The sequence below is a fragment of the Rhinoraja longicauda genome, chromosome 19 (genome assembly GCF_053455715.1).
Source record: "Rhinoraja longicauda isolate Sanriku21f chromosome 19, sRhiLon1.1, whole genome shotgun sequence".
NCBI classification, from domain to species: Eukaryota; Metazoa; Chordata; class Chondrichthyes; order Rajiformes; family Arhynchobatidae; genus Rhinoraja; species Rhinoraja longicauda.
The window spans coordinates 28,397,856-28,410,681 of record NC_135971.1 but is presented as its reverse complement, the minus strand read 5'-3'; the positions used below and the strand labels follow the sequence as shown (position 1 = coordinate 28,410,681).

General features: G+C 49.5%; 2 protein-coding genes across 2 annotated transcripts in view; both read left to right on the top strand.

Moving 5' to 3' along the window:
• The window catches only part of LOC144603207 (RLA class II histocompatibility antigen, DP alpha-1 chain-like), a 70,446-nt gene extending 65,877 nt beyond the window's left edge, over window positions 1-4,569 (top strand). The window contains 1 exon segment of the mRNA XM_078416397.1: window positions 4,413-4,569. The gene's annotated coding sequence lies outside the window, so the exon portion shown is untranslated.
• A 5,203-nt stretch (window positions 4,570-9,772) lies between these two features.
• The window catches only part of LOC144603206 (H-2 class II histocompatibility antigen, E-S beta chain-like), a 162,224-nt gene continuing 159,170 nt past the window's right edge, over window positions 9,773-12,826 (top strand). Inside the window, exon 1 of the mRNA XM_078416396.1 lies at window positions 9,773-9,929. Within this exon, the coding sequence (XP_078272522.1) occupies window positions 9,833-9,929 (97 nt within the window). The 5' untranslated portion in view covers window positions 9,773-9,832. The remainder of the gene's footprint in view (window positions 9,930-12,826) is intronic.

The window sequence follows — 12,826 nt, the reverse complement described above, 5'->3', positions numbered from 1 at the left end:
TTCTCTGCCACAGAAGGCAGTGAAGGCCAATTCACTGGATGTTTTCAAGAGAGAGTTAGATTTAGCTCTTAGGGCTAAAGGAATCAAGGGATATCGGAAAAAAATCAGGAATAGGGTACTGATTTTAGATGATCAGCCATGATCATATTGAATGGCGGTGCTGGCTTGAAGGGCCGAATGGCCTACTCCTGCACCTGTTTGTCTATGTTTCTATGTCTGATGCTGTGAGCCAGCTGCTTTGCCAGCTGAGCCACTGAATCCCCAGTTGTTCCGATATAACCATATAACCATATAACAACTACAACACGGAAACAGGCCCGTTCGGCCCTGCCAGTCCACGCCGACCACTCTCTCTGACCTAGTCTCATCTACCTGCTCTCAGACCATAACCCTCCAATCCCCTCTCCTCCATATACCTATCCAATTTATTCTTAAATAATAAAATCGAGCCTGCCTCCACCACTTCCACCGGAAGCTCATTCCATACAGCCACCACCCTCTGAGTAAAAAAGTTACCCCTCATGTTACCCCTAAACTTTTGTCCCTTAATTCTGAAGTTATGTCCCCTTGTTGGAATCTTCCCCACTCTCAAAGGGAAAAGCCTACCCACGTCAACTCTGTCCGTCCCTCTTAAATTTTTTTAAACCTCTATCATGTTCCCCCTCAACCTTCTGCGCTCCAAAGAATAAAGACCCAACCTGTTCAATCTCTCTCTGTAGCTTAAGTGCTGAAACCCAGGCAACATTCTAGTAAATCTCCTCGGTACCCTCTCCATTTTGTCGACATCCTTCCTATAATTTGGCAACCAGAACTGCACACCATATTCCAGATTCGGCCTCACCAATGCCTTGTACAATTTTAACATTACGTCCCAACTTCTATATTCGATGCTCTGATTTATAAAGGCAAGCATACCAAACAATAGACAATAGACAATAGGTGCAGGAGGAGGCCATTCAGCCCTTCGAGCCAGCACCGCCATTCAATGCGATCATGGCTGATCACTCTCAATCAGTACCCCGTTCCTGCCTTCTCCCCATACCCCCTCACTCCGCTATCCTTAAGAGCTCTATCCAGCTCTCTCTTGAAAGCATCCAACGAACTGGCCTCCACTGCCTTCTGAGGCAGAGAATTCAACACCTTCATCACTCTCTGACTGAAAAAGTTCTTCCTCATCTCCGTTCTAAATGGCCTACCCCTTATTCTTAAACTGTGGCCCCTTGTTCTGGACTCCCCCAACATTGGGAACATGTTTCCTGCCTCTAATGTGTCCAATCCCCTAATTATCTTATATGTTTCAATAAGAGGTTGAACAGGTTGGGTCTTTATTCTTTGGAGCGTAGAAGGTTGAGGGGGGACTTGATAGAGGTTTTTTAAATTTTGAGAGGGACGGACAGAGTTGACGTGGGTAGGCTTTTCCCTTTGAGAGTGGGGAAGATTCCAACAAGGGGACATAGCTTCAGAATTGAGGGACAAAGGTTTAGGGGTAACATGAGGGGGAACTTCTTTACTCAGAGGGTTGTGGCTGTATGGAATGGGCTTCCGGTGGAAGTGGTGGAGGCTGGTTCGATTTTATTATTTAAGAGTAAATTGGATAGGTATATGGATAGGAGGGGATTGGAGGGTTATGGTCTGAGTGCAGGTAGATGAGACTAGGTCAGGGAGAATGGTCGGCGTGGACTGGTAGGGCCGGACAGGCCTGTTTCCATGCTGTAGTTGTTATATGTTATATATATGTTATTTGTTAAGATCCCCCCTCATCCTTCTAAATTCCAGTGTATACAAGCCTAATTGCTCCAGCCTTTCAACATACGACAGTCCCGCCATTCCGGGAATCAACCTAGTGAACCTACGCTGCACACCCTCAATAACAAGAATATCCTTCCTCAAATTTAGAGACCAAAACTGCACACAGTACTCCTGGTGCGGTCTCATCAGGGTCCGGTACAACTGTAGAAGGACCTCTTTGCTCCCCTATCCACATGAGATTCCACCTTCAGGGAACAATGCACAGTTATTCCCAGATCCCTCTGTTCCACTGCATTCCTCAATTCCCTACCATTTACCCTGTACGTCCTATTTTGATTTGTCCTACCAAAATGCAGCACCTCACACTTATCAGCATTAAACTCCATCTGCCATCTTTCAGCCCACCCTTCCAAAAGGCCCAAGTCTCTCTGTAGACTTTGAAAATCTACTTCATTATTAACTACACCACCTATCTTAGTATCATCTGCATACTTACTAATCCAATTTGCCACACCATCATCCAGATCATTGATGTAAATGACAAACAACAGCGGACCCAACACAGATCCTTGGGGTACTCCACTAGACACTGGCCTCCAACCTGACATACAGTTGTCAACCATTACCCTCTGGTATCTCCCATTCAGCCATTGTTGAATCCATCTTGCAACTTCACTATTAATACCCAATGATTTAACCTTCTTAATCAACCTTCCATGTGGAACTTTGTCAAATGCCTTACTGAAGTCCATATAGACAACATCCACAGCCTTGCCTTCATCAATTTCCCTGGTAACCTCTTCAAAAAATTCAAGAAGATTAGTCAAACATGACCTTCCAGGCACAAATCCATGTTGACTGTTTCTAATCAGGCCTTGATTATCCAAATAATTATATATATTGTCCCTAAGTATCTTTTCCATTAATTTTCCCACCACAGACGTCAAACTAACAGGTCTATAATTGCTAGGTTTACTTTTAGAACCTTTTTTAAACAAAGGCACAACATGCGCAATGCACTAATCTTCCGGCACCATCCCCGTTTCTAATGACGTTTGAAATATTTCCGTCATAGCCCCTGCTATTTCTGCACTAACTTCCCTCAATGTCCTAGGGAATATCCTATCAGGACCTGGAGACTTATCCACTTTTATATTTTTCAAAAGTGTCCGTACCTCCTCTTCTTTAATCCTCATAATTTCCATCACTACTCTACTTGTTTCGCTTACCTCACATAATTCAATATCCTTCTCCTCGGTGAATACCGAAGAAAAGAAATTGTTTAATATCTCCCCCATTTCTTCCGGCTCAGCACATAGCTGTCCACTCTGACTCTCTAATGGACCAATTTTATCCCTCGCTATCCTTTTGCTATTGACATATCTGTAGAACCCCTTGGGGTTTACTTTTACATTACTTGCCAAAGCAAACTCATATCTTTTTTTTGCTTTTCTAATTTCCTTCTTAAGATTCCTTTTACATTCTTTATATTCCTCAAGAACCTTATTTACTCCCTGCTGCTTATATTTATTGTATATCTCCCTCTTTTTCCGAACCGTGTCCAATTTCCCTAGAAAACCACGGCTCTTTCAACTTAAAATTCTTTCCTTTCCACCGAACAGGGACATAAAGACTCTGTACTCTCAAAATTTCACCTTTAAATGTCCTCCATTTCTCTATTATATCCTTCTCATAAAACAAAATGTCCCATTTCACTCCTTTCAAATCCTTTCTCATCTCCTCAAAGTTAGCCTTTCTCCAATCCAAAATCTCAACCCTTGGTCCATTTTTGACCTTCTCCATAATTATATTGAAACTAATGGCATTGTGATCACTAGACCCAAAGTGCTCCTCAACACATACCTCCGTCACCTAACAGGAGGTCCAACACTGCCCCGTCTCTGGTAGGTACCTCTACGTATTGCTGCAAAAAACTATCCTGCACACATTTTACAAACTCCAAACCATCCAGCCCTTTTACAGAATGTGATTCCCAGTCTATGTGCGGAAAATTGAAATCACCCACAATCACTACTCTGTGCTTACTACTAATATCTGCTATCTCCTTACATATTTGCTCTTCCAATTCTCGTTCCCTATTTGGCGGTCTATAATACACCCCTATAAGTGTTGCTAAACCTTTCTCATTTCTGAGTTCCACCCAAACAGCCTCCTTAATCGAGCCTTCAAATCTATCCTGCCAGAGCACTGCTGTGATATCTTCCCTGACGAGCAATGCCACACCCCCACCTCTTGCCCCTCCGATTCTATCACATCTGAAGCAATGAAATCCTGGAATATTTAATTGCCAATCACAACCCTCCTGCAACCACGTTTCACTGATCGCCACAACATCATACTTCCAGATGTCAATCCAGGCTCTAAGCTCATCCACCTTTCTTACAATGCTCCTAGCATTAAAATATACACATTTAAGGGACCCATCACCTCTTATTCCCAGTTTATTTCTTTTCACTTCTTTCTCTCCTACATGTTGGGTCTGAGTGTTTCCCTTTTCTGCCTCCTGCCTCACACACTGCCTATTAGCTATCTGTGTTTGAGTCCCTCCCCCCAACCGTACTAGTTTAAAGTCTCTGCAGATGCCCTATGTAGATGCCCCTCTTCTCCAGATGAACCTCACTGACCTCCCTTTCATTTTCCAGCCCAATCCTGCTGCCAGCCCCAGCTCCCCCTGGCTGCTCCACCTCGTCTGCCCGGAGACCGGCGCTCGTTCCACGGACACGGCATCTACAACCCAGCGGATCGGTTCCTGCAGCAATAAACCCTTGACTTCAGCCGCAGTCTGCGTGTCTGTTTGTTATCTGTCTAGTCCTGGAAGTTATGGGTGGTTTCACCAACACCGGTCGGTACGCACACGGTCCCAATGCTCCCGTGACTGTGTGCCACCCTGATGTAGAGTCTGTCGAGACTGGGGACCATGCCTGGCGGATCAACGCCTATTGATGAGAGCAATATGCCGGTTGTTACTGCTCTTGTAACAGCCCCCGCAGACAGGGGCGATGATTATAGCTCTCGGATCTGTGCGGCAGAGATCAGTCTGACCCCTGACCCTCTGGTTCACCCCACCAGTTACAGGTCTCCTTGCCCCAAAGCCCTGGGCCGGGCGGGGCAGGCGGGACTCATGACCTATATTTCACGGGCCCAGGGCTCCATCACTCCTGTAACTAGCGGTGCCAACTATCTCACTCCCAAATACAGGACAAGGTGACGTCACTGCCCCGCGCCCCACGTGACCTCACCCAGCCAGCGGCCACGTGCTCCCGCTCCACCAATGGTGGACGCCCGGGCCGGGAGACACAACCTCCATCAGGGGCTCCCAGAAATCGCAACAAAATGTAGTAATAATCAGCGAGGTCTTAAAATCCCAGGTTTAAATGTACAGGTTTGGGCTAAGATTGAACAGAAATGCCGCGGGGAAAAGCTCAGCTGGTCAGAAAGAGAAACAGAGTTAATGTCTCGAGTTGGCGACCGGTGAGCAGGAGGTCGCTGGGTTTTTTGATTCCTTTCCCCTCCCCAGAGTGTGCAGACTGGGGCAGCGTCCTTGGTAAACCTGCACACAATGCCGGTGGAGTTTGTGGTTGAAGCGGGTGGACCTGGCTCAAGAGAGGGAGGCTCCGGCCATCAGGAGGAGCAGGGGGCCGAGCTGCCCCAATGGGATCATGGTGTGCAGCTGGCGTTATTAACACTGTGAGAGCTGCCTTTGATGCCATTATATAGATGGAGCAGGCGCTGGCCGCACTGGCTCACACTGCCATCGCCACCCAATGCAAGAGTGTGATGTATTTCATGCCCGTACTCTGTAGAGATCCCCACTTGTACTTTAGAAACCACCTTCCGACCTTTACACAAGGAGTCACGATGCTCCACCGTCCGACTTAAAGCCATTTGGGAATGGTTGAGGGATAGCAGCCAAATGCGGCGGGTGGGACTGGTGTAGGGCATTTGGCCGGCCTGGGCGTTGGGCCAAACGCCCTGTTTCCCTGGTGTATGACTCTGTGGATCCTGTTTCCTATTCAATACCACAATTCAGTCTGCCTGCATTGTTACCCCTAATGATGGAATGTAATCACATTCCTTCTCGGCATCTGTCAGAAATCTTGTGGATTGCACAAACCTGCTCAACAGCAAGCAGGCTTCTCATGGGGAAGTTAACGCTAATGGACAGAACTGACGTCAGATTAACATTTTATGTATTTGTTCTATATCTGTATAAAACTTGAGAGTCTTCATTACATTACAACAGGAGTCTTTATTACATTAACTCAATGCTGGCAGCAAGACAACTAAAATGGCTGCAACCACCCGATCTGACACTCACACACTGTGTACTGCCACAATAACTATGTACAAAACACCTCACTCTGTCGTGTGCAGCGCCATCTGCTGCAGGGGAGGAGCAACGGGTCCTCCCACCCCACACTGTCCACCAAACATCACACCTTCCATGGAAACTTGTGGGTTTAGCAATTCGAATTCAAGCAATGGAGCAAATGGACGCCATCACAGCCAATGGCTTTGCCCAAATTACAGTCGGCCCAATAAAGTGGAACAATGGGACTGATTGGGACTCTTGAATGCAGTTCGAGATTCCAGACGTCAAGTTTTCTTCACCAATGTCACCCTTGACCCCCTCGGCCCAGAATCCAACCCCCTTAATCTCATTCCCCCTCAACTCAACTTGACGACTGGCACAGAGTGAAATCCTCGACAGCTACTTCCAAACCCCATCTTGACCAAGAATATATCATACCTCATCTTATTTGCAGCGGAACCCCTTGTCTGTATTTTTTCTTGAAGTCTCTGTCTTTCCAACACTTTGCTCACATCCCTACACTTTACTTGCAAACCACATGAATACTTAGTCACAAATATCATTCTGAATTTGGCCCTGAGGATATGTGGCAGTTCAGCACTATTAAATTCTCCTACACTGGACTGGTATTAATGACATTTACATGATGCTCCACACTCACTCTGTATGTGTGGATCTCCAGTATTGCAATGTTCACCATGTCCCAGTCACCTTCACCATGTCACCATCACTATCATCTTATTCCCATACTTATGTCCCCATCACTAACACTGTGTCACCGTCACCATGGCTACATCACCATATCACCATGTCACTACCATCGTGTCCAAATCACCATCACCATGTCCCTATCACAATCACCATATCCCCCTCACCAACACCATGTACCCATCACTGTGTCCACATCACCATGTCACCACCACCACGTCACCACCACCGTGTCACCACCGTGTCACACCATCGCATAACCACCACCGTGTCGCCACCACCGTGTCACCGCAGTGCCACCACTGTGTCACCACCATCGTGTCACTGTGTCACCACCACCGTGTCACCGTCACAATGTCACAACCACCATGTCAGCACAACAGTGTCACTACGTCATCACCACCATGTCACCACCACTGTGTCAATGTGTCACCACCACCGTTTCACCGGCACCGTGTCGCCACCACCGTGTTAGTGTCACCACCACCATATCACCCATCTCACCACCACTGTCACCACCACCGTGTCAACACCACCATGTCACCACCACCGTGTCGCCACCACCGTGTCACCACCACCGTGTCGCCACCACCGTGTCACCACCACCGTGTCACTGTGTCACCACCACCGTGTCACCACCACCACCGTGACACTGTCACGTGTGTGATTGGTGGGGTGTTGGTGCTGTGTGATTGGTGGGGTGTTGGTGCTGTGTGATTGGTGGGGTGTTGGTGCTGTGTGATTGGTGGGGTGTTGCTGTGATTGGTGGGGTGTTGGTGCTGTGTGATTGGTGGGGTGTTGGTGCTGTGTGATTGGTGGGGTGTTGGTGCTGTGTGATTGGTGGGGTGTTGGTGCTGTGTGATTGGTGGGGTGTTGGTGCTGTGTGATTGGTGGGGTGTTGGTGCTGTGTGATTGGTGGGGTGTTGGTGCTGTGTGATTGGTGGGGTGTTGCTGCTGTGTGATTGGTGGGGTGTTGCTGTGATTGGTGGGGTGTTGGTGCTGTGTGATTGGTGGGGTGTTGGTGCTGTGTGATTGGTGGGATGTTGGTGCTGTGTGATTGGTGGGGCGTTGGTGCTGTGTGATTGGTGGGGTGTTGGTGCTGTGTGATTGGTGGGGTGTTGGTGCTGTGTGATTGGTGGGGTGTTGGTGCTGTGTGATTGGTGGGGTGTTGGTGCTGTGTGATTGGTGGGGTGTTGGTGCTGTGTGATTGGTGGGGTGTTGGTGCTGTGTGATTGGTGGGGTGTTGGTGCTGTGTGATTGGTGGGGTGTTGCTGCTGTGTGATTGGTGGGGTGTTGCTGCTGTGTGATTGGTGGGGTGTTGCTGTGATTGGTGGGGTGTTGGTGCTGTGTGATTGGTGGGGTGTTGCTGCTGTGTGATTGGTGGGGTGTTGGTGCTGTGTGATTGGTGGGGTGTTGGTGCTGTGTGATTGGTGGGGTGTTGCTGCTGTGTGGTTGGTGGGGTGTTGGTGCTGTGTGATTGGTGGGGTGTTGCTGCTGTGTGATTGGTGGGGTGTTGGTGCTGTGTGATTGGTGGGGTGTTGCTGCTGTGTGGTTGGTGGGGTGTTGGTGCTGTGTGATTGGTGGGGTGTTGGTGCTGTGTGATTGGTGGGGTGTTGGTGCTGTGTGATTGGTGGGGTGTTGCTGTGATTGGTGGGGTGTTGCTGTGATTGGTGGGGTGTTGCTGCTGTATGATTGGTGGGGTGTTGGTGCTGTGTGATTGGTGGGACGTTGGTGCTGTGTGATTGGTGGGGCGTTGGTGCTGTGTGATTGGTGGGGCGTTGGTGCTGTGTGATTGGTGGGGTGTTGGTGCTGTGTGATTGGTGGGGTGTTGGTGCTGTGTGATTGGTGGGGTGTTGGTGCTGTGTGATTGGTGGGGTGTTGGTGCTGTGTGATTGGTGGGGTGTTGGTGCTGTGTGATTGGTGGGGTGTTGGTGCTGTGTGATTGGTGGGGTGTTGGTGCTGTGTGATTGGTGGGGTGTTGGTGCTGTGTGATTGGTGGGGTGTTGGTGCTGTGTGATTGGTGGGGTGTTGGTGCTGTGTGATTGGTGGGGTGTTGGTGCTGTGTGATTGGTGGGGTGTTGGTGCTGTGTGATTGGTGGGGTGTTGGTGCTGTGTGATTGGTGGGGTGTTGGTGCTGTGTGATTGGTGGGGTGTTGGTGCTGTGTGATTGGTGGGGTGTTGGTGCTGTGTGATTGGTGGGGTGTTGGTGCTGTGTGATTGGTGGGGTGTTGGTGCTGTGTGATTGGTGGGGTGTTGGTGCTGTGTGATTGGTGGGGTGTTGGTGCTGTGTGATTGGTGGGGTGTTGGTGCTGTGTGATTGGTGGGGTGTTGGTGCTGTGTGATTGGTGGGGTGTTGGTGCTGTGTGATTGGTGGGGTGTTGGTGCTGTGTGATTGGTGGGGTGTTGGTGCTGTGTGATTGGTGGGGTGTTGGTGCTGTGTGATTGGTGGGGTGTTGGTGCTGTGTGATTGGTGGGGTGTTGGTGCTGTGTGATTGGTGGGGTGTTGGTGCTGTGTGATTGGTGGGGTGTTGGTGCTGTGTGATTGGTGGGGTGTTGGTGCTGTGTGATTGGTGGGGTGTTGGTGCTGTGTGATTGGTGGGGTGTTGGTGCTGTGTGATTGGTGGGGTGTTGGTGCTGTGTGATTGGTGGGGTGTTGGTGCTGTGTGATTGGTGGGGTGTTGGTGCTGTGTGATTGGTGGGGTGTTGGTGCTGTGTGATTGGTGGGGTGTTGGTGCTGTGTGATTGGTGGGGTGTTGGTGCTGTGTGATTGGTGGGGTGTTGGTGCTGTGTGATTGGTGGGGTGTTGGTGCTGTGTGATTGGTGGGGTGTTGGTGCTGTGTGATTGGTGGGGTGTTGGTGCTGTGTGATTGGTGGGGTGTTGGTGCTGTGTGATTGGTGGGGTGTTGGTGCTGTGTGATTGGTGGGGTGTTGGTGCTGTGTGATTGGTGGGGTGTTGGTGCTGTGTGATTGGTGGGCTGGGCCGCTTGTATGTAAAGGTGTGTCTGAGCGGCTCCACAGTTTCGCGGAGCTGAGTGAGCGGTGATGAGTGTCCGCGCCGCCCAACTCCGCGCCCTGTGGCTCAGGCTCCCGCTCCTTGTCTGCGCTGCGCTGCTCCACGGACAGGAGGATGCAGGAGTGGGTGAGTATCGGGGCCGGCCACTCGGCCCGCCGTCTCTGTGACAGTCCCATCCTAGCGCCTCCCGCAGCCCCGCCTGACCCACCTGCGGGCGGTGAGCCGGTTGTAGTGTGAGGTGTGGACGGGCTGAGAGTGGAGATATGATGGAACCCGTCCCACCATGGACTGACTGGTCTATCTCTGCGTTATTCAATCTGCCTCTCATTTCCTTCGACCCCTGATCTGCCCAGTAATGTATCGCTGTGTCCTGGATAAACTCGTCTCACTGGGTGAAGGCGTTATCTGTCATCTCCGTCTCGTGTAGATCTATTCATTCTCGGTTCCATGGTCTGTTAGACCCAGTTGTGATTGTATAAATCCCAGCGTCTTCTCTCTAGACGTGTTAGATTAACGAGTGTCGGCTCCTATTTCTTGTCCGTTACATTAGTAACTCTCCGATCCAGGAGAACAATTCCTGAATCGATGGTAATTGCCCATTCCGTCTGCAGACAATTCGTTCAAAACTCTGACAGATCAATTGCCCTCTGGATTTGTAGTTTTAAAAATGTTTTATCATCTGCAAAAAAAAGGTTCCGTGAATGTTGTGCGGTTGCTGAGCCTCGCCTGACATGCACATCTATCGTGTTTATGAGGCTATTATGCAGATGCAATAGTAACTGGAAAAGATAACATCATATTATTTTTGCAAGTGTAATTGAATACAAACCTTGGGAGATGATGGTTCAGTTGCATCATAAAACAGTCCTTTAGGATTGATGGTAATTAGTTAAGGGTTGAAAGTGGTCCTTCTTTCTGTGTTCTGCCATGTTTTGAATCTGATGCTAATTTGTTCTAATTAACTAACCTTATATATGCCTGACCTGCTGAGTTACTCCAGCATTTTGTGAATAAACCTTATATAAGATCTGCACGAGCCTTGGCTAATTAACCAAATAGTCCAGCTTCTGTGATCTTGGCTGACATTGTGGACATTTCTTCAAATCTGTGGACATTTCTTCAAATCTGTGTCAACAATTAAACAGAGCAGACACAGAGTGCTGGAGTAACTCAGCGGGTCAGGCAGCATCTGTGGAGAACATGGATAGGTAACGTTTCACAGAGTGCTGGAGTAACTCAGCGGGTCAGGCAGCATCTGTGGAGAGAAGGAATGGGTGACGTTTCTGGTTGAGACCCTTCAGACGTTTCTCGATGTGAAACTTCACCCATTCCTTCTCTCCAGAGATGCTGCCCGTCCCGCTGAGCTACTCCAACATTTTGAACCTACCTTCGATTTGAAGCAGCATCTGCAGTTCTTTCCTACACACTTAAACAGAGCTGCCCAGGAGAAGGTGATCAGGGTTCATTTCTGACCTGACTTTCCTGTGGTTCCGCATGGTAAGCTGCTCTGGAAGGTTAGATCACATGGGATCCATGGATAGTGAATGGACAGCAAATTGGCTCCATGGAAGGAAGCAGAAGGTGATGGTGGAAGGTGGCTTATTGAACTGGAGGCCTGTGACTAGTGGTGTGATCAGGGTTCAGTGCTGGGCCCGTTACTGTTTGTCATCTACATTAATGATTTGGAAGGGAACGTACAGGGCAAGATTAGCAGGTTTGCTGATGATACAAAAGTGGGTGGTTTTGCAGATAGTGAAGATGGTTGTGAACGATTGCAGCAGGATCTGGATCGATTGGTCAGGTGGGCGGAGGAATGGTTTATGGAATTTAATACAGAGAAATGTGAGGTGTTGCATTTTGGGACATCTAACAAGGGCAGGACCTACACATAAATATACCTTAAATATACCTGGACTATCTCTGACATCTCCCTCCCGTTTCTGGACCTCACCATCTCCATCACAGGAGAAAAATTAGTGACGGACATTTATTACAAGCCCACCGACTCGCACAGCTATCTGGACTACACTTCTTCCCACCTGGTCCCCTGCAAAAAGTCTATCCCCTACTCCCAATTCCTCCGTCTACGCCGCATCTGTGCCCGGGATGAGGTGTTTCACACTAGGGCTTCCGAGATGTCCTCGTTTTTCAGAAAACGGGGCTTCCCCTCCTCCATTATAGATGAGGCTCTCACTAGGGTCTCTTCTACATCCCGCAGCTCCACTCTTGCTCCCCCTCCCCCCACTTGCAACAAGAACAGAATCCCCCTCGTTCTCACCTTCCACCCCACCAGCCAGCGGATCCAACATATCATCCACCAACATTTCCGTCACCTACAACGGGACCCCACCACTGGCCATATCTTCCCATCCCCTCCCCTCTCTGCGTTCCGCAGAGACCGTTCCCTCCGTAACTCCCTGGTCCACTCGTCCCTTCCTACCCAAACCACCCCAACCCCGGGCACTTTCCCTTGCAACCGCACGAGATGCAACACCTGTCCCTTTACCTCCCCCCTCAACTCCATCAAAGGACCCAAACATTCTTTCCAGGTGAGACAGAGGTTCACCTGCACCTCCTCCAACCTCACCTATTGCATCCGCTGCTCTAGATGTCAACTTATTTATATCGGCGAAACCAAGCGCAGGCTCGGCGATCGCTTCGCTGAACACCTGCGCTCGGTCTGCATTAACGCCACTGATCTCCCGGTGGCCGAGCACTTTAACTCCCCCTCCCATTCCCAGTCTGACCTTTCTGTCATGGGCCTCCTCCAGTGCCATAGTGAGGCCCACCGGAAATTGGAGGAGCAGCACCTCATATTTCGCCTGGGCAGTTTGCGGCCCGGTGGTATGAACGTCGACTTCTCCAACTTCAGATAGCTCCTCTGTCCCTCCCTTCCCCTCCTCCTTCCCAGATCCCCCTCTATCTTCCTGTCTCCACCTATATCCTTCCTTTGTCCCACCCCCGACATCAGTCTGAAGAAGGGTCTCGACCCGAAACGTCACCCATTCCTTCTCTCCTGAGAT